Genomic DNA, 24,721 nt, shown 5'->3' with positions numbered 1-24,721 from the left:
AAAACTAGAACGGGAGAATACAAGTATGATAGATGAAAATAGTTGAAGAACATGCGTGTATATATAGTAGACAAGGAACAAATTATAACTAAAGAACACGTTACATTAAAAAAAATTGTTGGCTGCGGGGATAGTTTTGTAATTTTAACATTACAGACAACTGCTTCCAATAGACCTCTCACTCTCGACATTATGAACCAGTTCCTTGCTTCGAGTGTTGTATTTCGATAGCAGCTCATTTCGTTAATTTTACCAACCTGCCCTAAAGAATGACGAACGACTAGCATACGGTGAGAGAGCAGACCATACGTCGTGAAGGGCGGGCAGCCAACGTTGCACGTTTGCGACAAGCAAAGAACGAAACATTTATAGACAAAAATCCTATTTAAGCTTTAGTAGCAGCGTTGTTGTTTTCATGAGTATTTGGCGTCACGGTGAGAGGAATGTAAGACTCCTTTGAGATACTTTTCTTTTCAGGCCGTGTGTACAAAAAGGTAGCCAGAATGACCATGCCACTTCCGACGAGAAACTACATTCTTGAGTTAGTAACTGTAACTGTTGAGATCTCGGAGAAGAACATACGCTAGCGCTGATGGCGAAATCAAAAAAGTAAACGCTTGCAACGAACGAAATTAAAATACTGATACTTGTAGCGAAGTTCTTCATAATGTTGTCGGCAAAAGCAACACACAACGCGACGACAATACCGCCAAAGGCTTGGAAAAAGATAGCTGTCCAAACCACATAGTTGTATCCAAAAAAGAAACCCTGATATGAAGATTAGTAAGTCACGCTCCGTGAGTTTTTGGTGCAATTCACTTACATGAGTAACGATGTCTGCGGCATTTTCCAAAAGATAGTAAAGACACATGGAACGAGAGAAAAGAAGGACAATTGAATGTTACGAATCCAAAGAGAAGACTTTGTGCCCTTCAGAACTTTTTCGAAGTAGACACCAGCCAAACCGCTGATCAAACAAGCAACGATGACAGCAACAAAACCGGTCTTGGCATTAAGCTCGCTGTTTTCTTCCGAAGATGAACCACCTTGAAGGTTTTGAAGTTGGACAACGGCAATACCGGCGGTAAGAACGACAAGCGAACACCATTTCATAAGGCTCAATCTACGTCCCAAAAGCAGAACCGAAAACAAAGCCGTCGTCAAAATCTTCAATTGATACGTCACTTGAAACGTTGCAGCGGGCAAATTTCCAGCGGCAACGTATTGAAGATTGTTTTGCAAGGTGTACAAGAAAGCAGGAATAGCAAGTTTCCAGCTGTCATTTGAGAAGATCTCGCGCAAAAATGCGTTTTTGCGGGCATCAGCACCGGCATTCTTGCGGAATTGATTGTAAGCAACCGCTGAACAAACGGACAACTTTATTAACTCGTTCAAGAGAACGGCCGTGGAGGTGATGTACCGTTTGTCCTCATAACCAGGCATAATACATGAGTAGTGAAGAATCTATAACTATTAGCAACAAGGAAATCTCAGCAATTAAGGCAGAAGATTGGCAATGGATGCACAATGTCGGACGCTGTCAATGACATACCAAAATAAGTGCAGAGTTCTGGAACGTGAGGAGAACCAATGAAATATATTTCATTGGAATCCCATGCCATGCTGTAACTTCTCCCATAGCCATAATAAACGAGAAAAGCAGTTCCTATTCCAGAGTGCTCTGGTTGAGAGCGATTTCAGTAAAGAGTAGTTCAGGTGGTGGTGAGTTTGGGAAGTCAGGCATGCATCACTGCAATGTTTGAACACCCGCGCAATAAATGCTTTCTGAGCCATTTTACTCCTCTTTGTAGACATGAATGTGCTATTTTATTGTGAAACTGTTAATGAAAAATTAGCGGCTATTTATTTGTGTAACGGTTTTGCTTATAGATCATTTTTTGGAACTTAAGTTATAATTGTCTGTACTAAGCTAAAAATCTATTCACTGCTATTCAAATGAAAAATACTCTCTGTAGACGCTCAAACAAATAACTGTAACATGTTTCTGTGCGGAATTTCGTCTTTAATTGTTTTTCTTCCGTAGCTCTATTACCAACGATGAACGATGAGGAACGCACTCACTACGTACATTAGCCGTTTTTTAAAATAGAGCTGAATTGGTACGGATTAAACAGTCGAGTATGTTCTAACAGTCCAGAGGTTACATTACTCGTTCTATTTTGTTATTTGTGAAGTGTGTTCTTGTTATTTAAGGGTAAAATTACAACTTGGTAACAATACAACAACATTGACTGTTATCAAGCCACTGTGATATGATTGAGAGGTTAAACGTTGCTAGGACAAGACTAAACGCAATGAACTCCTTCCCGTCTTCAAGTCAAGACCATCGTGAAAGTACACCCTTATTGGGAACAAATAATGACCCGACGTTTGCTCGGCATTTCTCATTTACGAATATGCTGCTTGTGACTCGCTCTGTACTTTTTTCAAATTACCTGAATATCCTTCTTGTTTTTGTTCCCCTAGGTTTAATTTGGGGTTGGATGCAATGGAGCGTTAAACTTATTTTCCTGTTTAACATGCTCGCCATCGTTCCCTTAGCTTCCCTCTTGAGTTTTGCTACAGAACAGCTATCTGCTATTGCTGGTCCTACTATTGGCGGTTTGTTGAATGCTACGTAAGTCTCAAGGTCTACAATGCGAATTGTAAACGAGCCAGTCTTTCTTTGGCATGAATTTAATAACTAACAATGATAGTTTTGGAAATGCCATTGAACTTATTGTGGGTATTTTGGCTTTAAAGGAAGGTGAATTGCGTGTTGTTCAAGCTTCTCTGCTTGGTAGCATTCTCTCTAACCTTCTTCTTGTTCTTGGCATGTGTTTAGTTGCTGGAGGCATCAAGCAGCAAATTTCAAAGTTTAATGTTACCGTTGCCCAAACAATGATGGCCATGCTGGCCCTCTCTACGGCGACTTTGCTTATTCCCGCAGCTTTCCATTTGACTGTCCCTCAAAATGCTCACAATGAAGATGCGTTGATCACTCTTTCTAGAGGAACAAGTGTTCTTGTGCTTATTGTCTACATTTTGCTTCTCGTTTTCCAACTTCGTACGCATCGTGATGTGTGCAATGATCCCGTAGCCGCATTTGAGGAGCCCGAAGAGCCACCTATGTTGGGCATCAAGGCAGCATGTGCAATGCTTGCCATTGTTACTGTCGTTGTCTCATTGTGCGCAGACCAACTTGTTAGTTCAATTGATGACCTTACAAAGGAGGTCAATATCTCTAAAACTTTTGTGGGTTTGATCATTCTGCCTATCGTTGGAAATGCAGCCGAACATGTGACAGCTGTTATTGTTTCTTTACGTGGCCAGATGGATTTGGCATTGGGCGTCGCCATTGGATCTAGCCTTCAGATCGCTCTCTTTTTGGCTCCCTTTTTGGTGCTGGTTGGTGCCTTTATATCGCAACCCCTCACCCTTTATTTTGAGGCCTTTGAAACTGTCATTCTTTTTGTTTCTGTTCTTCTTGTGAATTATTTGATTCAAGATGGTTCCTCCCATTGGTTGGAAGGCGTGCAATTGCTTGCTCTCTACGGCATCATTGTTCTTGCCTTCTTCTTATATCCAGATGGATCTGCTTGAAGTTTATTTTTATCACCGTTTGTATGAATTGTAATGGATGAATCCATTTTTTGAAAGCCATTTGCAATTACAGTAAGTAGTTTTTCCGTTCTTTTAATTGAAGAGGACTTTATGAATGAAACACTTTCCGTCTTCTTATGCTTTATCATTTTTGTTAGTCATTGTGTATATTTTGTATTGTCTTTGTCTCAACTTCCTTTCCATAAATTACCGCGACGTTTGATATCTTGCATTTCAGCAACCGCCTATTAATAATTCTTGCACATAAGTTGCGTTCTCTATTGAAGTAATATCATTTTCCTTTTTTCTGTTAATTACCCTATCGTTTTATCTACATTTTGAGTACATGGTTACCAGAATTGAGCAAATATGTCTGGTTCAAAAATTGTGAATATTGAGACAATCGAATTTCAAAAAGAAAACATTGAACCACGAAGAGAAGGTCATAGAGCGAGAGCACTTGAAAAGGCTTTTACGAGAGATCCCTCCGAGTCTGCTATAAAAGATATTGAAGCCACAAAACAATCTTATGAAGAAGCTATCCAAAACACTGGAACTACTGACGATCCTTTAGAACCTTGGTTAAAGTATATACAATGGACACTGGAAACTTTTCCTCAAGGCGATAGCAATGTAAGCGAGTTTGTTCGTTTACTTGAACGCTGCACACAGCATTTTCTTAAAGACCCTCTTTACCAAAACGACATTCGGTACCTGAAAGTTTGGCTACGGTATGCTCCATACACAAACGACCCTGCTGAACTGTTTTCCTTCTTGGAAGTTCATAAAATTGGACTTCAGTTTTCTATATATTATGAGGAGTATGCCAACTACTTTGAATCTAAAGGGCTGTATGCCAAGGCTCTAAGCATTTACAACCGTGGCCAAGAGAGACATGCAAGGCCAGCGTTACGGTTTGAAGAGCGCAGAAGGGAGTTTCTATATCGTTGTATGGAGAAAGCACCCGACTGTCTAAAAGAACAGACTCTCCCAGAGACTGCTTTACAAATCAAATTTGAAAACACGCTCTCGTTAGGCAGCGATTCATCATCATCATCAACTTTGTCTTCTCATGCTGCAGCGCATTTTCGTAAACCGGTACAGAAAAGAATCACCGTCTTTTCAGATGCCTCCGGCGACCCGTCCTCAACTCTTGATACAGCATGGGAACAGTTTGGCTCACGGGCTGTTCGAAGAAAAGAGAATACCATTTCAGCGACACCCTGGGTTGGAGTAACATTGCCAATCAAAAGCAGAAAGTCCACAACCTCTCATAAATTACATGTATATCGAGACGAACAAATCCCTTTACAACAAACACTGCCTCCAACTATGGAGGAAGATGCCAAAAGTGGAGTTAACTTTGCTTTTCACGTCCATGATTGCTATCCACAGGGCCCACACGGCATCGAACTTTCACCTGAAGAAGTTCGAGCGAAAAAGTACATAACTTTTTAAACAATGTACTCTCTAATGCATTTAAATACAACCCCATGTAATTCTTTTTATCTTCCTTACCCGACCTAATAAACTAAAATAAAAACAGAGAGCGTAATACGATAGAGAAGTCTTCTCAAACGTAGAACGCGTTATGCCGAACGGTATACGGCAGAAGCTGCTTTACCCAGGCGGTTCATGATAGCAAGTCCTTCATGATCTGATTCAACTCCTTCAACCAAAATAATGTCAATCTGCTTCTCATCCATATCACGGATCATAGAAAACAAGTTACGACGAATTTCTTTACCTGTGCGACCGAGACACATACTCACAGAAACCATATCGCTAAACTTCTCAACGTTCCAACGACAACTTGTTAAAACACCGATTTTTGGCGGTTTAGTGTTTTGATTTGCATGTAAGTAGTCATTTTGGAGGATATCGTTTGCTTCTGCTTCACTCATGCCCTCAAAGAGAAGAACCTTTGCAGTTGGTGAATAGTGTCTATACTTCATACCCGGTGTCTGGGGGACAAACGACTTCTTTTCCACATCATCTGTTGGCTTATAAACAACTGTACGACTCCAGACACCCCCACAAGACTGAATGTCTTCAAGTGAGATGCCACCAGGACGAAGAATAACAGGCGGGTCACAAAGTCCATTAACGACAGTGCTTTCCAAACCAACACCACAAGGACCTCCGTCCAAAATAAGTGGAAGCTTTCCATTCAAGTCATGAAATACATGAGCCGCCAAAGTAGGGGAAGGTCGAGTGGAGGCATTAGCAGATGGAGCTGCCAATGGAGCCTTTGACTTCAATATTAGTGCCAGCGCAACAGGATGTTCTGGCATTCGAACAGCAAAAGTGCTTTGTCCGGCGGTTACAACTTTTGAAACAGGAGAGCCTTCGGTACCTTCAATCGGAAGCAGGATGGACATTGGACCAGGCCAATACCGGTCTATCAGTGGTTTGTATACCAAAGGAATGTTTTCCCATAAACCGGAATCACCTTTTAATTTGTTTTTTTGTGTTGTAGAGTCTATAAGTTCACTAAGTTGTTTCAACGACCCAATATGAGTAATTAAAGGATTGTCAGCCGGACGATTCTTTGCCTTGTAAATGTTTAATACAGCCTCAGATTTGCGTGCATCAGCACCAAGTCCGTAAACAGTCTCTGTGGGGAAAGCTACAATTCCATCTTTTTGATGAAGGATAGATGAAGCTTCTTCCAGTGCAATTTCCGTTTCTTTAGAATGAATCAAAACCTTAGGATCCTCAAAAGGATGTTCATTACAAGAAGACGAAGGTTGAAATGTTATAGAAGTGCTGTCGACCGGTATTACTTTTGTATTCATTCTCGCCAACGTATTCGAAACCGGCGACCAAAAAAACTTTATTCTGCGAAGTAATTGCCTCGTTATTGATGTATTAGTTTCCCGTAAGGCAACTACTGCACCGGATTTTTTCAATGCCTGCAAAGTGAGGTGTGATATGGATGATTCGAACGAGTGTCCGTGGTCTGGCGGTGTATGAAATAACAATCAAGTAAGTAATAGAATGTCAGTAAGAGACAAATTGAAGACGTAGATGCAATTTAACCGTAAGTCACATCGTTCTATTTCCGATTACTTTACATTAGTTTGCTCATAGTTCTATGAAACATTATAGCTCGTTATGGCTCCCTTGCATCAAATTCATAAGTATGGGTTTAAAGAATACGATCAAACGCCACGAGAAGAAACGATAAAATAAGGAATACGATAAATAAACCCTTTGCTGCCCGACTGTTTCGTGAACGTGCTTGTTTCAGCTGAGTGTTTCCACTAGATATTGTATCAGAAGTTATCATAGCATCTTCATATAATTTATCCGTTTGTGCAGCTTGTAGCGAGAGCTGCTTTGAAATTTCAGCTTGCAGTCGTATAATTTCGTTTAAGGAACGACTCGTGTACTGCACCCGCTGCATAGTGTCTTCAAATTCTTGTAAGAGCAATTCATTCTCATCCTCTAGTTCCTGTATCTGAGTTTGTGACAGATTCTGAGAAAAGTCGGATTGCGATAATTGTACACGAGGAGGCGGCGAATAAGATCGATTCTGCCAGTTGTTGTTAAGTAGTGAGCTTGTCTTGGCTTGCTCAAAACGCGTTTCTTGTAATGTGAATAGAGTCTCTGAGACTTTGGATAACGAGTTCTGTAGAAACCATAGCACGCCAGAATGATGAGCTAGGAGCAGTTCTTTGCGGGCACGTTTTTCCGGGTTTTTTAAACCTTCGTACCAATGCTTCTCTCCAAGTTCAGTCTTAGTGTCTGAACATGTTAGTATGACGGGTCCACAGAAAAAGCTTCTATTCACACGTACTTTCTTCCGCTTGCTCCAATGCCTTAATCCTGCTAACACAAATGTTTATAATTGTAGAGGCCTCTTGGTCGATTTCATCTCGCTGAACATCACTAAGCTCGAGTTTGTCGAGCTCTTCTCGAGAGCATTCCATCAACGGTTTTGTTAGAGCACTGTAGTTTCGGACATGGATGGACTTCAAATAAGCATGTCTGATTCGAGAAAGAAAAACTTGTAGTTTGTAAATAGAGTTGTACTAATTTGCAGTTAGTTGACTGACTGGAATCAATTTACAAATCAAGACGTACTATGATTCTAGCCTCGTTTAAGAATGAGTCATCAAAGTCTTTTGTTTTCGGTCGTCGTAAACTGAGCTCCGCAAGCTTAACATTGCTGTCTTTCTCAATTAAACGGAAGAAGTCTAGTGTTCTGTCCGTCATTTTTGCAACAGAAGAAAATGAAAAAGACCAGAACCGGAATGTGTACAAGAACCAGAACTGAATACAGGACAAGGAAATTCACCTTAAAGGTATCCAAGTTCCAACCAGAATGTTTGCAAAAACCAAGCCGTATACAGCCTATTGAATTCCAAAAGTCAAGAAAAGTGCTGCTTATAAGTTACTACGATACCACAAGGAAAGCCCGAAAATTGAATCCCTCAAACAGCTTTTGTTAACAAAATAAAGATTTAACCGTAACAAAAACGAAGCTACCGCCTGATTCTCACCCACGATTTTGTGGTTGTTGTTTATGTACTACTTTCTTACTAGACAAGGTATACCATACCAACCATACTGTCTTCCAACACCATTTCACTGCCAACTTGTATCAATTGCAAAGTTTCTTGGTACAAGCGGTACCGTTTATCGGTAAGGAATCCAAAGCTAATTAGAGCGCATATGCTGTGTGTTATTTGCTTAAAACCTGAAGGTTGGTAGTCAATCCGTGTATTCTTGAGTTTCTCCGGAAACGCATTGTCCCGCTCTAAGGAGAATAGATCTTCGTTTAACGAGGAGTGTATGTGTACCAGAATTACAAAGACTACGGCCCTTTTCCGTTTCTTCCCGTTCCCTTGTTTCATTCAGTTCGTAACCTCGTTTCTTGCGTTTGTTCTTGTTCTTTAAGTACCCAGCGGTGAGAGAAGCAGAAACACCGCGTGGACGTTTCAACAATCCAAGAGATTTCCGTCTTTTGGAGCTTCTTTCGTTTTCCCCTTTAACGTTCAAGAGATCTTCTATCTCTCCTTTCCTTGGTTTATTACTTTCGAGTTTCTTTCTTACAAGAAATTGGCTCAGCGTCATTCTTTACCCCCATACAACTATTTAAATCGTATTACGTACGCCCAGCTAGTATTGCCTCTCTTGGCTAACGCTGCAAGAAACCATCTAACACTCTTTTCTTTTTAAATTTATGACAGAAACCCACGAAACAACGCTCGGGATCTTTCGTCTGACAACACCTTCCAAACGCGTAGCTCAAGCCCTCGGTATCAAAAAGAAGCACAGCAGCCTGAACGACGGGGATTCACTTCGTAGTTCTTCCAGTATCTCTCTTGACCAGCAATCCATCCGCTCTCACCAAAGTCAATCCAACGTATCCTCTACGCTTGTCAGTACCTTAGAGGAAGCTTTCTTTGATAACAAATCTCGCTCGTCGCTTGGAGCTGCCTCTCAGTACGACCACAAAGATTTTGTTTACGACCGGCCGTTGCCGGACCCACATGCTTCGTTAAAAACAACGTCGGATACTTCAGAGTATTCTGTCAACACTCAATCCACAGATGGTAGTTCATCTTACCATTCTTTAACTAACAGCGACGGTTTTATCGCTGTGCCTCAAAACAAATCAGGCATGAAAACGCCTACTTTCGAGTACAGTCGCAAGGCTTATGGAAGAGCGGAAGCCAGAGAGAGACGTAGTACTTCCTACTTTATTGGAAAGCTTCGGGAAAAACTTCGAAGAAAGGATGTATTAGTTTCGTTAAATGCATCTCTTCGAACCGAACCTGTTCATTGGCTAGATGCCTTTGCCGAACAAGGCGGCCTTGCGTTGCTTCTTCGTCTTCTCAACAGCATTGGCTATGGTGAAAAGCGAGTGAAACATGCCGACATTGAAAATGAAGTTGTTAAATGCTTATATTACTCATTGTCTAGTATTGTTGCACAGGAACGACTTTTTCAGGTTGTGTATGATACTCAAGGTGCATGCTTGGAATCTGTTATAGAGTGTTTATGCTCCATCGACTTAAGTGCTCGTCGGTTTGCTGCTCTTTTGCTCGCTTTTTTTTGTGATGATAAGAGCGATCGTAGTCTCCCCTTAGTCTTGGCCTCTTTCCAGGCCAACCAAACTCGGACGCATTCTAAAAATATGTTTGGTCCTTGGATGGATGCGTTACACAGTGCAGTCTTCGGAAAATCCTTTGGACAAGGTACTGATCCGGGTACGGCCGATGAAAACCTTTCTTCTTTGACGAATACTGGTCACCTAGCAGACTATGTCTGTGCGAATATATACTTGGTGAATTTAATCTGCGGACATACTCAGGCTGCTGACAAACAAATGAGTTTAATTTTAGAATTCCTTAAAGCGAACATTTATGGATTGCTTGCTCAACTCGGAACATGGCATAATAGAAAAATTGATGAACAGGTAAGCATGTTTCATTCAATTACCTCCGCATTTAAGGAAACATATGTTCGTGCTGATGATGATGCCGTCTCAACGAAAGATTCTATACTTTTAGAACCCAGTCACTCTTTGCCCTCCATACCAAATGAACATTCTCATAATGAACAAGAAGATGATGTCGTGGAAAAGTCTGTTTCCCTTTATCGGAAATTTCTTCAGAAACTTAGACATGAAGAACTACAGACGGAGTTCAATAGCATACTCCAACACCTGAGTGATGAAGATGACCTAAGTAAAATCTCAACTAGTTTGGATCTTTTGCTCTTTACACTTTCTTCAGTGAAGCAATTTCGTGCCCCACGAACGGATAATGAACGCGGTCTTGTTGTACTTGCACAAAGATTGCTTGATCGCATGAGTTCTGAGTCTCAAATGGAACAGGTCACTGCTGAACTTAAAAGTGTGAAAGCTGAAAACGAGCTGTTAATTTCAGAGAAACAGACACTCTTACAACAAATTGCTAAAGGATCCAATAATGCAACACGGTCTTTACGGGAACAAGTTGACCAACTTCGTAAGGAGCTTGACAAAAGAGATTGTGTTATTGCGCATTTAGAGCGCATAGCAAAGGATAAGAGTACTTTTATCGACGATGTAAAAGCAAGACAGAGCATTTACATTCCTCCAAAGGCTGAAGCCCGTATGAACTTTAAAGATCTTCGTGGAAAAATCGCTAGCCAGATTTCTGAACAAATTGAAGACCAAGTTTCACTTTTAAGCGTTGGTGCTCTGTCTGCAGTATATGATGAAACCATCAAAGAGTCTGCGGCAGCTCCCTTAAAACGGTCTTCATCAGTTGACTCTCTTGATGCAATGGAAGAACAGTTTAGTTATCGTGTTCAACCTATTTTCCAGCAATCGACTCAACAAAAAGTCGCTTCGCCAACAGGTATCATTGCTCCTTTGGTTAAGAGTGAGGCACTTTCCCCCAAAAAAGTGTCACCTGCCAAATTGTTTGAACAACCCGGTGCTACAATTGTCGAATCTGAAGAACTTGAATCTAAACCTACGATTTCTGCTCCTCCTGCTCCGCTTTCTCTTCCTGATGCTTCTGCTGCTGCTCCAGTTCATGCACCAGTTCCCTCGACAAGCTCTATACCTGCACCTCCTGCATTGCCGGGAACTGTTGGTAGTCCTCCTTCAGCTCCCGTTGCTCCTGCTGCTTCTTCAATCCCTCCGCCTCCGCCCTTGCCTGGAACATCTGGTCCTCCTCCTCCCCCCGCCCCTCCAATTCCCGGTGCATCCATCCCTCCTCCTCCCCCTCCATTGCCAGGTACTCTGGTCTCCTCCTCCTCCTCCTCCTCCTCCTTTGCCTGGTTTGTCAGGTCCTCCTCCTCCTCCGCCCTTGCCTGGTACATCTGGTCCTCCTCCCCCTCCACCTTTGCCTGGTGTACCCGCTGCTCCAGGTGCTCCAGGTGCTCCTCCTTTACCTCCTGCTCTTCCAAACTTATTGGGCTCGTCTGTTTCGCCTGGTGCACTTCTTACCAGCGCCCTTGCCAAGTACAGCAACTTTAAAACCTTCCGCGATGTTTACAATCCAAGTCGTCGACTTAAACAAGTTCATTGGGAGAAGGTATTCCCCAAAAGTGAGAATACCTTATGGACTAAGTATGCCTTGAATTTTGATGAAACTGTGAAGACCATTGAGGAAGCTGGTATCTTGCGTGACCTTGAGCGACAATTTGCTGCTGGACAAGTGAAAATTAAAGTGAAAAAGGAAACGAAAAAGACATTTTTGAACGCAAGTATTCAACAAAACATGGGAGTCGTTTTAAGAGATTATGCATCTATGTCTCCTGAGGATGTAGCAAATCTTTTGTTATCAACACCGACTACCAATGATTCTATTGTTAAGTTCTTTGCTACATCAGGTCTTACTAATGATGAAGGTCTTCGTAAATCTCTGCTTCCATATTCCCAAAAGTGTAAGAAGAAGGAGGAAGCAAAGAATATAAAAGAGCTGTCCCGAAACGAACAGATCTTTGTCCTGTTTGTTCTTGAGATATGGCCATATTTTCAAGTCCGTATGGATGCATTATATTTTAAGTCTTCATTCCAAGAAAACCTCGAGCTCGCAACTACGGCAAACAAGGTTGTTTATGAAACTGCGTCTCTTTTGATGGAGGATAAACAGTTAGCATATTTTATGCAGGTACTTCTTCACATTGGTAACTTTCTCAATGACGCACCTCGTCGTGCTATTGGTTTTTCCATCGATTCACTTGGACGTTTTGACGCACTGAAGGATTCTGAGGCAAAGCTGAACCTGATGCACTATTTCGAACGTGTTGTTCGCTACTACTTCCCAAGTCTCCAAGATTGCTTCCCTTGTTTTGAGGCGGTTGCGGTTGCAGCAGGCTACAAAATCGAGAGTGCCGAACACAGCGTAACTGAATTGTATGAAAACTTCAAGACAATTGCCAAGCAAGTGGAATCAGGAGCGCTCTCGGATCCTGATAAGTTACACCCCAAGGACAAGGTACGCGACGAGCTGATGGAGTGGATTCCAGAGTCTAAGGAAAAGCTGAAAGAGCTACTTGCTCTTCAGAAGAAAGCTAAGAAGGCACTGACGGAGTTGGTATCTTATTTCTGCGATGAAGACAAATTTGAAGTATCTAGAAAGACTCTATTCGAAAAGCTAAATGCTTTCTTCCAACTTTATAAGCGTGCACGGGAGCAGAATCTTGCCCGCGAAGCGATTGAGAAAGAAAATGCCAGACGAAAAGAAAAGGTGCGCGTTGTTAAAGTGAAACGGCCTCCTCCTCGAAAGGAGCCAACGTTGATTGACATTCTTTTTGATAATCTCAAGGCCGGCAACTTTAAACTACGAACAACACCTCGAGGCAGTAGCCTTCGGGCTAATGAAGATCAAACGACTGACGGCCTTTCACGAGAGGAACGTGTATTACAAAGTCCGCTTATTCATACACATCCTAGTGAGGGAGTGAATCCTGTTCTTCGAGCCCAACGTCTTCTTCAAGATTTGAGAATCTCATCGGTTTCTTCAGAAACTGACCTCTCTTCTGACCAGACCAAAGAAGACCAAACAAGCGATAATCGCGCAGATCATGAGGCTGCCCTCTACTCAGAATTACAGTTAGCTGCGCCTAAAACAAGACATCGTTCTCAATCACGGGCTGCTTTTACTCAGCCTTCGAAGGCACGGGATATGCTATTAATGCTCGAAAAAGATAAACTTACTTAGTCTTTCTCTAAAGCCCTTTTAACACGTTTCTACCACACTTGACGTTTGCAATTAATTAGATTGGTAATGAGTCCTGCTGGACGATTTTGTACTTTACATTTTTTCATGATGCCAATAATCTTATAAAGAGTCAACTGAAACGGACACCCTAATCAACCTCATATAGCAAAGCTATTAAATAAATATAGATTTAGATACACCTTCACCATTTTGTTAATTACACTTGATCCTAAGCTAAAAAATATGCGGGCCAAACCAGGGTAATAGTTTCTCTTCTAGTCAGTAGAAGCCTCGACTATTGACATTACTGATTTTGGATTTGTACATTGTAGAACTTGGAACTTTTCTTAATTTTATTTCTTCATATTCTTTGTTTTTGTTTCCATCCTAGTTCCAACACCTCCGTTCATGTTTCAGTACGAAGCTCTTATAACTGGATGCAATAGGATTCCGGCTGCGGCATCTTGGGCGTCCAACGACATCCTTGCCTTTGGAGCAGAGTCTTTGGTAGCTGTCGGTGATCCTGTACGTAGTAACTGATTTTTCAATTTCACTTGAAGGACATTCACTAACACGGCGATTACAGCTTCATGGAATCAATTGTCTTCTATCTGGACACAAAACTACTATAAACTGTGTGAATTTTTTGCAGTATGATGATGCTTTACTTATATTTTCAGCTTCTATTGACGGAGAGTTGAAATGCTGGAAAAAAGGGGGAGACTACGGTTATGATTGTGTATTTACCACTACTTTGTCTTCCTCCATCAACTGTATGTGCATCTACGACGGTATTGTCGTTTGCGGCTGTAGCGATGGTACATGTTCTGTCTTCAGTTGGGATATCACTAAGCAGGAGCTTGTGAAACACACAAAAATCGAGTTAGAGAATTGCATACCAATGGCTTTGTCTATGGTTAACTTTCAGGGCTGTAAATACTTGCTGTTGCCGGTACTTCTCGAGCCATCCAGATTTACACATCCTCAAATGATGCGAAAGAATTTCGGCTTGCTACTCGTTTGCTTGGACACGTTGATTGGGTTCGTTGTTTAGAATTCTACACGAATTCAAATTCAAAAATAACTTTGGCTTCTGGAAGTCAAGACAAACTCATTCGTTTGTGGTCTTTGACTTTACAAGCAGAGGAAGATGCTCCCAAGGATGAGGAAACGTACGAAGAATCTTATAAACTGAACTGCTAAAGCTAACCATTAAAGTGAACTTGGTGAAGAGTTGCTGATGAATAAGCCTTTCAAATTTGAGCATAGTGGAATGAACATGCAGATAGTTTTTGATGCTCTGCTACTAGGTCATGAAGATTGGATTATGACGATCAAGTGGAATAGCACAGGAGACGCTTTGTTATCGTCATCTACCGATTCTTCGCTCATTATTTGGGAAGCGGACAAACAAACCGGAATTTGGATTATAGCCGAACGTTTGGGTGATATCGCATCCTCTCATGGTTCCACGACTGCTACTGGTAGTGCAGGTGGATTTTGGGGCGGTTTATGGAAACCCGATGACTCAGCTGTTGCCTGTTGGGGCCGTACAGGTGGTTGGCGTATATGGGTAAATGAATCTGGAGAATGGGTTCAGAAATGCTCAATTTCTGGTCATGCTGCTCCTGTAAAATGCGTTTCTTGGGAGCCCGAAGGTCGCTACTTTTTGTCAACGGGTCTTGACCAAACAACACGGTTGTTTGCACCACTCAAGAATGGCGAATGGCATGAAATGGCTCGTCCTCAAATACACGGTTATGATATGAATTCCTTGTATGTGGTTTCTGCAACCAGATTCATCAGCTGTGCTGATGAAAAGGTCATGCGAGTTTTCGATATGCCTATCACAATTCTTCGGTTTTTGAATCGTATCTGCGGAATTGTGTTGAATGAAAAAAGCTTGCCTGAAGCGGCAAACGTCCCATTACTGGCTTTGTCGAATAAAGCCATTACTTCAACGGAGACAGGTACTCTAAACGCCGAAGAACTTCAGCAACCTATCACAGCAGTGATTGACAGTCTCAACGACGCGCCTTTGGAAGAACATCTTCAACGTCTTACGTTGTTCCCTGAAGTCGAAAAGCTTTATGGACACGGTTATGAAGTTTACGCTTGTTGTGCCACAAAAGACTGCGCTATACTGGCCAGTGCGTGTAAGTCTCAAACCCCTGATCACGCAGTTATTCGTTTATATGAAACTGCTACCTGGAAGCAAACACAAGTTCTCTCCGGTCATTCATTGACAATTACTACATTGAAGTTTTCGTATGATGACAAATATCTGTTATCCACTGGTCGTGATCGATTGGTGTGCCTGCACAAAAGAATTGAAGATTCTTTTGAGCCTTATGCCACTTTAAAATCGCATTCCAGAATTGTTTGGGACGCATCGTGGGCTCCCTCTTCGGCTGGTTACGTATTTGCTACCGGTTCTCGTGACAAATTCGTAAAGTTTTGGAAGCTAGATGAGGAGACAAAAAGCGCCAAGAACGTCTCGGCTTTGCAATTTCCCACTCCTGTAACAGCCGTTGATTTTGCACCATTCCTTTACCAGGATAAGCTGTTATTTGCCGTTGGTACAGAATCTGGAGCATTGTTTATTTGGCAATGTCCTCACCAGGATCTTACAAAATGGAAGCCCACTAAAGTACCTAATGAGCTTAATCCTGGTAAAACTATAACGTGTCTTTCTTGGCGACCAGTCCTCTGTGACTCCACTGTACAACTTCTGGTCGCTAGTGATGATACTTCAGTTCGCATACTGAACATAAAACTTACGGAGCTCTAAAAACGGTATGTAATAAAAGGTTTGGATATTTAAATAAATTACATTTTTACGGTGAAGGTATGAAGGAATTTTAAGGTACGGAAGTGAGGGACGACTGAAAATGTAAATATCCCTCAATCAATTATAATAGCAAAGAAGTGACCATTGCTATGATCCAAAAAGGGATCTCGATCAGGATATAAGTGGGAACATATGCATGAGAATGACAGTGGGTATACCGCATCAACGAGTGCAGAAAAAGAAGGTAACCTGCACTATTTTACCAAGACTTTTCAGACATGGTTGCAAATGAAAGGAAGAGAAAATAAATGTTCTTCAAGTTCCAAAGTAAATCACTTATTGAGACTCATGATTTCATAAGACCGCTATTAAGGCATTTCTCGTGTCCTAGGAACCAGCGTGAATCGTTGCTTTTTAAGGCTAGGTAACTTAGCAACTTTGTGAAAAGCAGTAAGTATTCAAAGTGAGCAACCTTTTCCAATACGAGTTGAAATTTGCTAACGCAACTGTATACTGCTTTTTAAATTTTTCTATCAATAGCACCTGTGTTGCCATTCTATGTGCTTGAATTGCTCTGACTATTTTGTGCAAGTTTTTGATTTTGAACTGCAATGCTTTGAAAGAGAGCTCGACAAACGGACATGTCGAGAGACGGAGTCATGGCTGACTCTAAGGATGGAGTATTAGAGGCCTCTTCTTTTTCTTCGCTTGCAGGTGGGTTTGGCTGTCTGTCACCAGCGAATGTTTCTTGGTTTTCGGAAGCTACGGTGTCATCCAAATTATCTTCCTGCTGTGATTCATCCAGTTCTGAGTCTAAAGACAAATTCGTTGGGTAAGAATAGCCCCGTTCTGGCGAAAACGAGGCTATATCCTTGACATCACTAAGCGCCTTTCTAAGGCAATAAGTTGCATTCAGCTGAATAGAATTAGTACGGTTCATTTTCCAAAACAAGACAAACCGCTTACCAGTCTGGTAGCCAACAACGTATAGGCATTTGGGGCCATGTAAATATTTTCATTGCAGACAAAGTAATTTGCAAGAGGTTTAACTGTTCTTGTCAGCGGAGTCTTGCGTAACAAAATAGTTACCTTCACTAGGGTTCAACCGATTCTGTTTCTGAATAATCCACAAGTCTGGAGGACGTTCGTGAATGATTACAAATTGAATGCCCTGTAATCTCTGTAATTGACTGTTCATATCGCCAAGGTCCAAAGCATTAAACTGAGACTGCATTTTCAACATCTGGTTGTTTGACCGTCTGTCATAAAATGGGGACTGAGAAAAGTATTCCAGGACTATAAATAAAAGTTAGTAACCCGCTGCTTGTGGAAAGCTTGTATCGCTCAATCATAATTACATACCATTTTCAGTTCGTAAACCGCCCATTGCCTGAACCCATTCAGGCATTCTCCATTGAATGCTAGTCAAATCCAAGTCTGCCGGGGGAACAGACGACATTTTGAGTACTTTATGTGTAACGTTGAGCTAGTTTTCTTCAAGTCTAAGGATTTTAAATGGCAGGAACATAAACAAGCAACCACAGTTGCAATTCCAAAAGAAAATCACCTTTTCAGCTTTCAAAAAACCTATTTCTAGCAAATAAAGACGTTTTCGTCTTTGCTTTTTGTAGAAACAATACTGCGATTACTGTTTTGCAGAGGAAAGGAGGAGCGCGACGCGAATATAACCAAGAGCTTAAATCGTTATTAATTAAAACGCGCTACGCGTCATAAACAATGAACTCTAAGCAAAAACTAAACAAAAAGTAAATTTACTAGTTTCGACATTTCTATAAAGTTCAGCAATATTAAAGTGATTTGTATTTGTTTTAGTAAGTTATGCTGAAAAACTGATAAAGAAGAACTTGAATATGAAACGTATAACAGTACGCTTACCTGAATGTTGAGAAGGGGACATGAATGAAAAGAGGAATGAGGGTTTAGACGGAAAATCGAAATCATCATTACCATGACGGAGAAAATGAAGGAGGGAGCGTAGCAATGACACGACAATTGTTGGGGAATGGTACAAACAAAAAAGCACTTTGTAAACAGAAAACAAAAATTGAAGGAGCAGCAAAAGGTCCACAGCTCAGCCTTGCTTTAAATAACGTAGCGGAAGTGGACATTGGAGTCATCCGCAACGGTAGCCTTCTCGCCAACATCGGCGCCCGAATCGAGAAATGCTTGTCGCTTTCTGTTCTGGCGTCGAAGATACATGATGGTAACGAAGTGCAGTATCGTAGATATAGAAATAGCAATCAACGAGGTAGCGTGTCCTGCGATGTATTTCGGGGCCCAACGATAGATTTGTCCAGAGAGAATACCAGAAGAATTGGCCGTAGCCATCATGAAACTAATACTTGTCGCACGTTTGTAATGAGGAGCGACGTTTCCACTAATCCATGTAACAGGCAGACCAGCACCGGTGTAGATACCAATACCACACATGTAGCAAGCAAAGTACAACACAGATGGATGACCTTGTCGAGTAAGTAGGAGAATATATCCAACAATTGGGAAAATGTTGTTAATGATCAAAACAATACCGCGAGACCGAATACGATCCGAGATGTAGGAGGCCGTAAGGAAACAGACAGCTCCGACAGCGTACACGGGAATAGTCAAATATTGCACGGACAAACCCTGATGACCCATAGCCCGAATGATGGCAGGCAAGAAGGTACTGAAGCCATAAAGACATGTATCTTGGCCGAACTCGGCAATGGACATAATATATAATTTCGGATCAGAGAGCGCCAAACGGACGCCTTTCCAGCTCCATTTTTTCTCTTCCAGGTCGCCTGTGCGAGCGTTCTCGCGAATGCGCATATGTCCACGCATTTCCGAGTTAAGGAACCATGCATTTTTCGGGTCATTAGGAAAAACAAAGAAAGCCATAATGCTACACAGGAACGACAAGATACCTTCAATAACAAAAAGCCATCTCCAGCCAGCGAAACCAGCGACGCCATTCATCTGCAGAATGCCGTATGCGAAGAGACCACCGAACGCGCCAGAAATAGCTGCTGCTGAAAACAAGTATGCAATTCGAGGAGCTAGCTCCTCTCTCGTGTAAACCATTGTCAAGTATACTGTCAAGCAAGGGAACAAGCCAGCTTCACAAGCACCCAGAATGAGTCGAGTAGCAATAAGACCCGAATAATTCTTGACAAAGCCGGTACACAAGGTGGTTATACTGTAGGCAAAAATAATGAACGAGAGAGTTTGTTTCGGCTGAAACCTCTTCATAAGTAACGTCGTCGGCATTTCAAAAACAATGAAAGTGGCATAGAAGATACTCGTAGCAACATTGAATTGGTTTCCTTTAAGGTGCAAGTCCTCTGGAAGCCCTGCGACTTTAGCATTGCCGATATTGGTACGATCCAAAAATGCGACCATGTAAATAATCATCATGCAAGGAGCAATGATCAAGTCGAGTCGTCTGAGCAGGCGACGATGCTGCTCCGGCGAGATTGTACTGTCCTGAGAGCTCGACTTTGAGTCCACTATGACAACCGCATCCTTACTCTCTAAGCTTTCCTTCGTATACGGGCCCCGCTGGAGTTCAGAATTAGGCACCTGCGAGCCATGGGATTCGAACGAGGCTCCCGACGATCTGCCACTCACAGGGGCGTCGAGTGCAGTGGGGGCCTCTGTGGCCATGTGGCGGTGTGTGGGGTTTGATAGGACTTCGGCCATGCGGGACTAATAATGCATATTAAACCCGCCGTGTATCCGGCGCCCTTTTATACTCACAAGACCATGTGACTACCCACCTTTTGGCAGCCAATCAGAATGCGAGCCAGGTCATCGTGACGAGCGAATGAGATCACAGATCGGGATCGTGGATGCTTAGAAGATCGGAAATCGGTCCCCACAAAGTCACCACCAAAAATGAGCCCCGGGAGGGCCGCTCTTCACCGCGGGCCTCCCGGTCGGCTTGCTCATGTCTAAGGCGGGGAATGCGACGATGGATGTCGCAGATAGGAAGAAAAAATGTCGGGTTGTATTCGCTAAATACGGATTTACCGTAGCAAAAAAAGAATTAAGCTTCTGTCGGGTGATCAAGCATCCATGGAAGGATGCACGCGCAATCCGAGCATTGTTAATTTGTGGAAGCAGTGATTGATGGAAATAACCGGTAAATATGGACAGCTGGATGAGGAAAAGAAGAAAACATTAAGGTATGTGAAAATTAAACAGCACAAGACGAATGCAGTCTCGGGACGCGGACCGGCGATGACGAGATAATATCGTAAACTTTGATTTTGAATATCGGAAGCAGAGCCCAGCAGGCTGCTGCCGACTAACATAGAGATTTGTAACAAATTTCGGAAGGCGCAAGTATTTGTCCTTTTTTTCAATAAAAGGGTATGATCCTGCATCAGTAGAGAGAACACGTGCGGGAAGTTGAATGAATCAAGCATGCGAGCAAGTAGGCGCTCCATTCACTGGGACGCAGAAACCGCTCGCACTAACCTTCATGCTTCAGATCGGTTGATTTGGAAGTAACATTGTGCAAGTAGCCAAACTCGAAAAGCTTGTTGATGATTTCTTCCTCGCGTTCGAGAATTGATTCGGAACTAGGAAGATTGTCAAACAGTTCATTTCCTACGTAACTCGAAGACGAAGAGTCAAAGAGCAGAATGTAGTGAAAGTTGCTTGGCTCCATTCCGAGTGCAGGATCCATCTCTGCGTCCTTCAGGCCATAACTCTCGGCGAGTGCCAGCTTGCGCTTGGCAAGTTCGCTTCGGTAGCGTGCACACAATTCGGCAAATAAGAGCAACATCTCGTAAAAGTCGCGCACGGAGTTCCACACGCCCGACATTTTCCTCAGATGTGCAATAGCGAGCGACAGGCGTTCGGGCGGGGACAACGATATGGACGGGCACAAATGAGGGAAAGTTGCTAGGTGGATGTTGGCTGCGATTCCCATAAACACGCAAAACGTGATAAACGGGTCAGGAGGGGCCTTGTTATAATGTAGCGACTGCTCCAACAGGTACAGAATTGCATGTGCACTTAGAAACATCTCCTCTGTTGTCCGGTACCAATACCCACTTGGAGCAGCACCAAATGGATGCAAATTGTGCGGCGGCCCTACATAGCGAGGTGTCTCCATCGCATTCACTGGCACATACTCTCGCATGAGATAGATCTTGCACGCAAAGAAAAGTATGTGCATAAATGGATATGCAACATCACTGAAGTGTGATAAGCATATTCGCACATTCCCAGCGGTATAGCGCAGCAGCGGCGGCAATGCTTGGTGCCATTGATGCAGCTTTTGCAGCAACGTCGCATATGTGGACGTTGGATCCCATGGCGGCTTGAAGTCAGAGTCTTTGTACTTATTGTATACCCATGCGTTTATGTCACTCCACAGAGCAAGCAGTTCGGTCGTCGCTGCCAAAATAGTCTTGTTCGAATTGTACAAGCTAGCTTGTAGCGGATCGACCACACTTGGCGGTAGTAAATTGGTGACGCTTGCCGGTAAGCTGATGCGAATTTTGTTCAGATGAACCCGGAACGGCCGGTTTCGTCCGGTGGAAAAGATACGGTCAAGAATGAAACAGCACCACACTGTCCTCCGCATCGACTCCTGCTCGACAACAGGCATGTTTGCTGGCACCTCGAGATGCAGGCGCAAGGCATACATGGTGTCAATGGCGAGGCCCAGACGGTGCCATGCTTTCTGGTATTCGGCAATGTTCCATTCATACTTGCACATAATCAGCGTCGCCTGTAAGAATTCAAGGTTTGGATTGCGAGATGCCTGCACCAACATTCGGCTTGCCTGCTGACCGTACAGACGATGATCTAAAAACTTGCTGTCCACACCGAAGGGCTCCATTAATGGCACCGTAACGGCGAGGATGCAGAAGAGTAGCGCAGGAGAAGCACTTCCATGCTCAACGCGCTGCAGCAGAGTTGTACGATTAATGGTAAAGAGGGGAGGGAAAGAAATGAAAAATTTGATGCAAGCGCTTCGAAGTGCCTCTTTAGACGGCAAACTATGAAGAAGCAATTGTTAGCTTTGCACACTCCGCGCTGTTTAACGCACACAAATAACACTTACTCAACAACGACGAATGATGGTTCTTGTCGTGGAAGGGGAGCTGCCGCTGGTCCGGAAGCGAATGGAGTGCAAAGATCCGAGCACAGCTGCTGGTCGCTTGAAGTCAATAATAATGCATTGGAACACTCGTAAGCCGATGGTTGGGTGGCGGAATATGTGTTGAATGTGGGAAGTTGGGAAGATGAGGTGGTAGAAGCAGAATTGCTAATCGGGGGAGACAACTGCGTTTGCGACACATTTTGCTTGGCAGCAGCTGCACCGACAAACAAGCTACTGTTTGTGGGTGTGCTGCCGGCATTTGCGTCCGCAGGCACGACAGCCGAATCTGTGTCATTGGCACTTGCTGGTTTGGGGTTTGCGCCGGAAGCGGAAGATGTTCCGCGCTTTTTACGAGGTTTTCTCTGGTAATTGTAGGAGCATTCGCGATTGTAGACCACACACATGCGGCATCGTGTGTTGCTGCTCAGCTTGGCACACTTGAACTTTTGCTTCCTGCACAGGCGACAGAGTTAGTAAACGAGCTCTAGGGACTTACAAGCCAAAACGACCAAGGGAAACAGGATACGCAAGAGCAGCTATTTGCTCCGCGACAGCTGACGCAATGCTTTCCAACAAGCGAAGCCGCCGAAAGAGCTAGTGTAGTGCGTGAGTGTGTGTGCGTGTATCGGAAGCCACACATCGGTTTCTCAGCCGGCATGTGAAATACGCCATACAGCACACTCAATCATTCAATTAAGTCGTCTGCGCATTCTCTATCGGCCAATCGTAACAGCTATCATATCGTACCTGCATGCATCGCAAGCTCTGCGCGTCCTACACATCCTTTTTTTCTCAACACACGCAGCGAGTATCGCGACACGAAGTGTTCTTTGATCGGCTCTCCTAGTTGAGGATCTGAATATAGCTGTGAACCACGAACAGGATTCGTGGGACGCTGATGGTCGTTGGCCGGGATCCGCCTTAGTCCACGCTGACGTTTGAAGCCGTGTTTCTGCGAGCTCTTCGTCGGGTTTTGTCTCTTACCGTGACCGCGGCAAAACACACACACAGGTCAATGCCGTAGCGGGGATGCACTACCGAGACAGCCCTGTCTTCTTTGAGTGGTGCAGAGCGGGGGAATCTGGTGCAATTCACACAAGGACAATTTCTCAACTCGATACACTCGCTCAATTCTGTGAGCGCTACCGGAACAATCTAGGACGTGGGCCCTAACTGCGTGAATGGGTGCGCCACGGACTCTGGAATGCCGATGCCGGTAATTAAGTCAAGTCTCTGACTTTTGCTTCTCCGGCTTAAGCAACAGGCCACGGCATATATAATCTCGACTGCTCGAGCCCTCGCGAACCGGGTGAACCTACCGAGGGCCTAAGAGATAGAAATGCATCGCCGCGAGAGAACAAAAACTTGGGACCATCTGCAAGCCAATCAGTGATCTTGATAGGAAGATATGCATCAGGGATGTGTAGAAAGGATTCGCGCACGGCAGTTGAAGGATCAGCGGCGGGGAAGGGGGCGGCCATGACGAGAAGCCGGAGCGAACGACGCGAGAGGAGGTGCCAATTTCTGTGATGCCAAGCAGGGATTGTTTTGACGAGTGTAATTGCCGTAGACGCGCCCGGTGCGTGCTTCTCGTGTTTTTCAGGGCGAAGCGAAGCGTTTTCCCCGGTTTCTGGCAGAGTTCGTCCTGACTTTTTCGGCACTTGGCGTATGCGACGTCAACTGTATATGGCATCACTTAACACGTCATCTCTGAAATCCAGCGCAAGCGAGGGATCAGCGTGACAATCATTGGACGTAATCGCTCAGCCCCTGCACGTGAATCGGCATTTGTAATACAGCAGAAAGAAGGCTTCCCCTCAGCCTTTAGCGATTGGCTGGCGCAAACTGCCGTTGTCGCAAACGGCGGTGTTTCAGGGCCCAAGACGTTCGGCTATCGCATAGAGCTAGGTGCCCCGATTGGATGTTCACGTGACAGCTCGTTCGCATGAGACAATAAAAACTAAGTTTAGTGTTCGTTCCGCCAGTGAGAAGAGCTTGAAACTTGCGCTTACTTTCGAGAGCGTAATGACGTAAGCGAAACAAAAATCCGATCTAACCGAAATCGATTATGCAACATCCGGAGGAGAGGAGGGAGCAGGAGACCGTGTGTTTAGTGAGCGGAAGAATATGGAACACGCACGTAGTAGGACTGTCAGAAATCAACCGGAGAAACACTGCAGCGCTAGGCAGCTCGGTGCAGGGAGCAGCCCAGATCGCATTTCTAGTCATTCTTGGTGAACCGGGCGAGCTTAGAAAGCCTCCGCTGGGTAGAAGGCATTGGGGAGGATTGGTGCTGAGTGTGAGTGTGGTTGGAAGAGGGTAAGTGAAAGGGAGCAGTAGAAATTCATTTTCCGCCGAGCACCTACGCGACGCGTCTATCAAAGAAAAGGGTTTGTTCACATTTACGTCACAAACCTTGTTTTGCGTGTAAATTTAGTGGCTGTTGGGAGTAGGCCACTGGGAGTGCAGAGAGCGAATGAAAGTCTGTCTTGCTGTCGAATTCACAGACGACTGTGTGCAGCGGGGTCGCGA

The 24,721-nt window shown here is 43.7% G+C and overlaps 10 protein-coding genes across 10 annotated transcripts; 4 read left to right on the top strand and 6 right to left on the bottom strand.

Moving 5' to 3' along the window:
- Nucleotides 1-10: 10 nt before the first annotated feature.
- SJAG_04697 (UDP-galactose transporter Gms1) lies at nucleotides 11-1,740 on the bottom strand. Its single transcript, XM_002175746.2, has 4 exons — nucleotides 1,553-1,740; nucleotides 824-1,464; nucleotides 583-768; nucleotides 11-529 (listed from the first exon to the last, which is right to left on the bottom strand). The coding sequence occupies exons 1-3, from the start codon at nucleotides 1,643-1,645 to the stop codon at nucleotides 663-665; spliced, it is 840 nt and encodes a 279-aa protein (XP_002175782.2). The 5' UTR covers nucleotides 1,646-1,740; the 3' UTR covers nucleotides 11-529; nucleotides 583-662.
- Nucleotides 1,741-2,029: 289 nt separating this feature from the next.
- SJAG_04698 (CaCA proton/calcium exchanger) lies at nucleotides 2,030-3,866 on the top strand. The gene is made up of 3 exons (XM_002175747.2): nucleotides 2,030-2,120; nucleotides 2,159-2,638; nucleotides 2,718-3,866. The coding sequence occupies exons 2-3, from the start codon at nucleotides 2,274-2,276 to the stop codon at nucleotides 3,601-3,603; spliced, it is 1,251 nt and encodes a 416-aa protein (XP_002175783.1). The 5' UTR covers nucleotides 2,030-2,120; nucleotides 2,159-2,273; the 3' UTR covers nucleotides 3,604-3,866.
- On the top strand, nucleotides 3,808-6,204 carry SJAG_04699 (mitotic spindle checkpoint protein Mad3). The gene has a single exon (XM_002175748.2). The coding sequence runs from the start codon at nucleotides 3,973-3,975 to the stop codon at nucleotides 5,059-5,061; it is 1,089 nt and encodes a 362-aa protein (XP_002175784.1). The 5' UTR covers nucleotides 3,808-3,972; the 3' UTR covers nucleotides 5,062-6,204.
- SJAG_04700 (SUA5/yciO/yrdC family protein Sua5) lies at nucleotides 4,394-6,600 on the bottom strand. Its single transcript, XM_002175749.2, has one exon. It carries the CDS (start codon nucleotides 6,399-6,401, stop codon nucleotides 5,193-5,195), a length of 1,209 nt encoding a protein of 402 aa, XP_002175785.1. The 5' UTR covers nucleotides 6,402-6,600; the 3' UTR covers nucleotides 4,394-5,192.
- Nucleotides 6,534-8,175, bottom strand: SJAG_04701 (SNARE Ufe1). Its single transcript, XM_002175750.2, has 3 exons — nucleotides 7,693-8,175; nucleotides 7,406-7,640; nucleotides 6,534-7,353 (listed from the first exon to the last, which is right to left on the bottom strand). The coding sequence occupies exons 1-3, from the start codon at nucleotides 7,822-7,824 to the stop codon at nucleotides 6,755-6,757; spliced, it is 966 nt and encodes a 321-aa protein (XP_002175786.1). The 5' UTR covers nucleotides 7,825-8,175; the 3' UTR covers nucleotides 6,534-6,754.
- Nucleotides 8,176-8,794: 619 nt separating this feature from the next.
- SJAG_04703 (formin For3) lies at nucleotides 8,795-13,277 on the top strand (the record flags this gene model as incomplete). Its single annotated transcript, XM_002175751.1, has 2 exons — nucleotides 8,795-11,345; nucleotides 11,398-13,277. 2 exons carry the CDS (start codon nucleotides 8,795-8,797, stop codon nucleotides 13,275-13,277), a joined length of 4,431 nt encoding a protein of 1,476 aa, XP_002175787.1.
- Nucleotides 13,278-13,685: 408 nt separating this feature from the next.
- On the top strand, nucleotides 13,686-16,068 carry SJAG_04704 (elongator complex subunit Elp2; the record flags this gene model as incomplete). Its single annotated transcript, XM_002175752.1, has 4 exons — nucleotides 13,686-13,802; nucleotides 13,864-14,193; nucleotides 14,250-14,449; nucleotides 14,496-16,068. The coding sequence occupies 4 exons, from the start codon at nucleotides 13,686-13,688 to the stop codon at nucleotides 16,066-16,068; spliced, it is 2,220 nt and encodes a 739-aa protein (XP_002175788.1).
- Nucleotides 16,058-17,763, bottom strand: SJAG_04705 (mediator complex subunit Pmc5). The gene is made up of 4 exons (XM_002175753.2): nucleotides 17,431-17,763; nucleotides 17,158-17,364; nucleotides 17,035-17,117; nucleotides 16,058-16,984 (listed from the first exon to the last, which is right to left on the bottom strand). The coding sequence occupies exons 1-4, from the start codon at nucleotides 17,525-17,527 to the stop codon at nucleotides 16,625-16,627; spliced, it is 747 nt and encodes a 248-aa protein (XP_002175789.1). The 5' UTR covers nucleotides 17,528-17,763; the 3' UTR covers nucleotides 16,058-16,624.
- A 125-nt stretch (nucleotides 17,764-17,888) lies between these two features.
- On the bottom strand, nucleotides 17,889-20,166 carry SJAG_04706 (nicotinic acid plasma membrane transporter). The gene has a single exon (XM_002175754.2). The coding sequence runs from the start codon at nucleotides 19,768-19,770 to the stop codon at nucleotides 18,172-18,174; it is 1,599 nt and encodes a 532-aa protein (XP_002175790.2). The 5' UTR covers nucleotides 19,771-20,166; the 3' UTR covers nucleotides 17,889-18,171.
- On the bottom strand, nucleotides 20,100-24,542 carry SJAG_05337 (hypothetical protein). Its single transcript, XM_002175755.2, has 3 exons — nucleotides 22,937-24,542; nucleotides 22,151-22,642; nucleotides 20,100-22,085 (listed from the first exon to the last, which is right to left on the bottom strand). The coding sequence occupies exons 1-3, from the start codon at nucleotides 22,969-22,971 to the stop codon at nucleotides 20,546-20,548; spliced, it is 2,067 nt and encodes a 688-aa protein (XP_002175791.2). The 5' UTR covers nucleotides 22,972-24,542; the 3' UTR covers nucleotides 20,100-20,545.
- Nucleotides 24,543-24,721: the final 179 nt, after the last annotated feature.

Source organism: Schizosaccharomyces japonicus (assembly GCF_000149845.2).
Source record: "Schizosaccharomyces japonicus yFS275 unplaced genomic scaffold supercont5.3, whole genome shotgun sequence".
NCBI lineage: Eukaryota > Fungi > Ascomycota > Schizosaccharomycetes > Schizosaccharomycetales > Schizosaccharomycetaceae > Schizosaccharomyces > Schizosaccharomyces japonicus.
This window is presented reverse-complemented; position numbering and strand designations above follow the sequence as displayed.

Bases quoted from the DNA above. Each gene is read 5' to 3' on its own strand.
- SJAG_05337 (XM_002175755.2), bottom strand. From the start codon at position 22,971: ATGTGTAGGACGCGCAGAGCTTGCGATGCATGCAG. The intron at 22,643-22,936 runs GTACGATATGAT...TCGCCTGTGCAG, and splicing joins AGAGCTTGCGATGCATGCAG to GAAGCAAAAGTTCAAGTGTG. The intron at 22,086-22,150 runs GTAAGTGTTATT...GCTTCTTCATAG, and splicing joins CCATCATTCGTCGTTGTTGA to TTTGCCGTCTAAAGAGGCAC.
- SJAG_04698 (XM_002175747.2), top strand. From the start codon at position 2,274: ATGATTGAGAGGTTAAACGTTGCTAGGACAAGACTAAACGCAATGAAC. The intron at 2,639-2,717 runs GTAAGTCTCAAG...TAACAATGATAG, and splicing joins GGCGGTTTGTTGAATGCTAC to TTTTGGAAATGCCATTGAAC.
- SJAG_04697 (XM_002175746.2), bottom strand. From the start codon at position 1,645: ATGGCTATGGGAGAAGTTACAGCATGGCATGGGATTCCAATGAAATAT. The intron at 1,465-1,552 runs GTATGTCATTGA...TAATAGTTATAG, and splicing joins AGAACTCTGCACTTATTTTG to ATTCTTCACTACTCATGTAT. The intron at 769-823 runs GTAAGTGAATTG...TCTTCATATCAG, and splicing joins CCGCAGACATCGTTACTCAT to GGTTTCTTTTTTGGATACAA.
- SJAG_04705 (XM_002175753.2), bottom strand. From the start codon at position 17,527: ATGTCGTCTGTTCCCCCGGCAGACTTGGATTTGACTAGCATTCAATGG. The intron at 17,365-17,430 runs GTATGTAATTAT...TTTTATTTATAG, and splicing joins CGGTTTACGAACTGAAAATG to TCCTGGAATACTTTTCTCAG. The intron at 16,985-17,034 runs GTAAGCGGTTTG...AATTCTATTCAG, and splicing joins CGTTGTTGGCTACCAGACTG to CTGAATGCAACTTATTGCCT.
- SJAG_04699 (XM_002175748.2), top strand. From the start codon at position 3,973: ATGTCTGGTTCAAAAATTGTGAATATTGAGACAATCGAATTTCAAAAA.
- SJAG_04700 (XM_002175749.2), bottom strand. From the start codon at position 6,401: ATGAATACAAAAGTAATACCGGTCGACAGCACTTCTATAACATTTCAA.
- SJAG_04701 (XM_002175750.2), bottom strand. From the start codon at position 7,824: ATGACGGACAGAACACTAGACTTCTTCCGTTTAATTGAGAAAGACAGC. The intron at 7,641-7,692 runs GTACGTCTTGAT...ACTGCAAATTAG, and splicing joins TAAACGAGGCTAGAATCATA to TACAACTCTATTTACAAACT. The intron at 7,354-7,405 runs GTACGTGTGAAT...TAACATGTTCAG, and splicing joins ATTGGAGCAAGCGGAAGAAA to ACACTAAGACTGAACTTGGA.
- SJAG_04706 (XM_002175754.2), bottom strand. From the start codon at position 19,770: ATGGCCGAAGTCCTATCAAACCCCACACACCGCCACATGGCCACAGAG.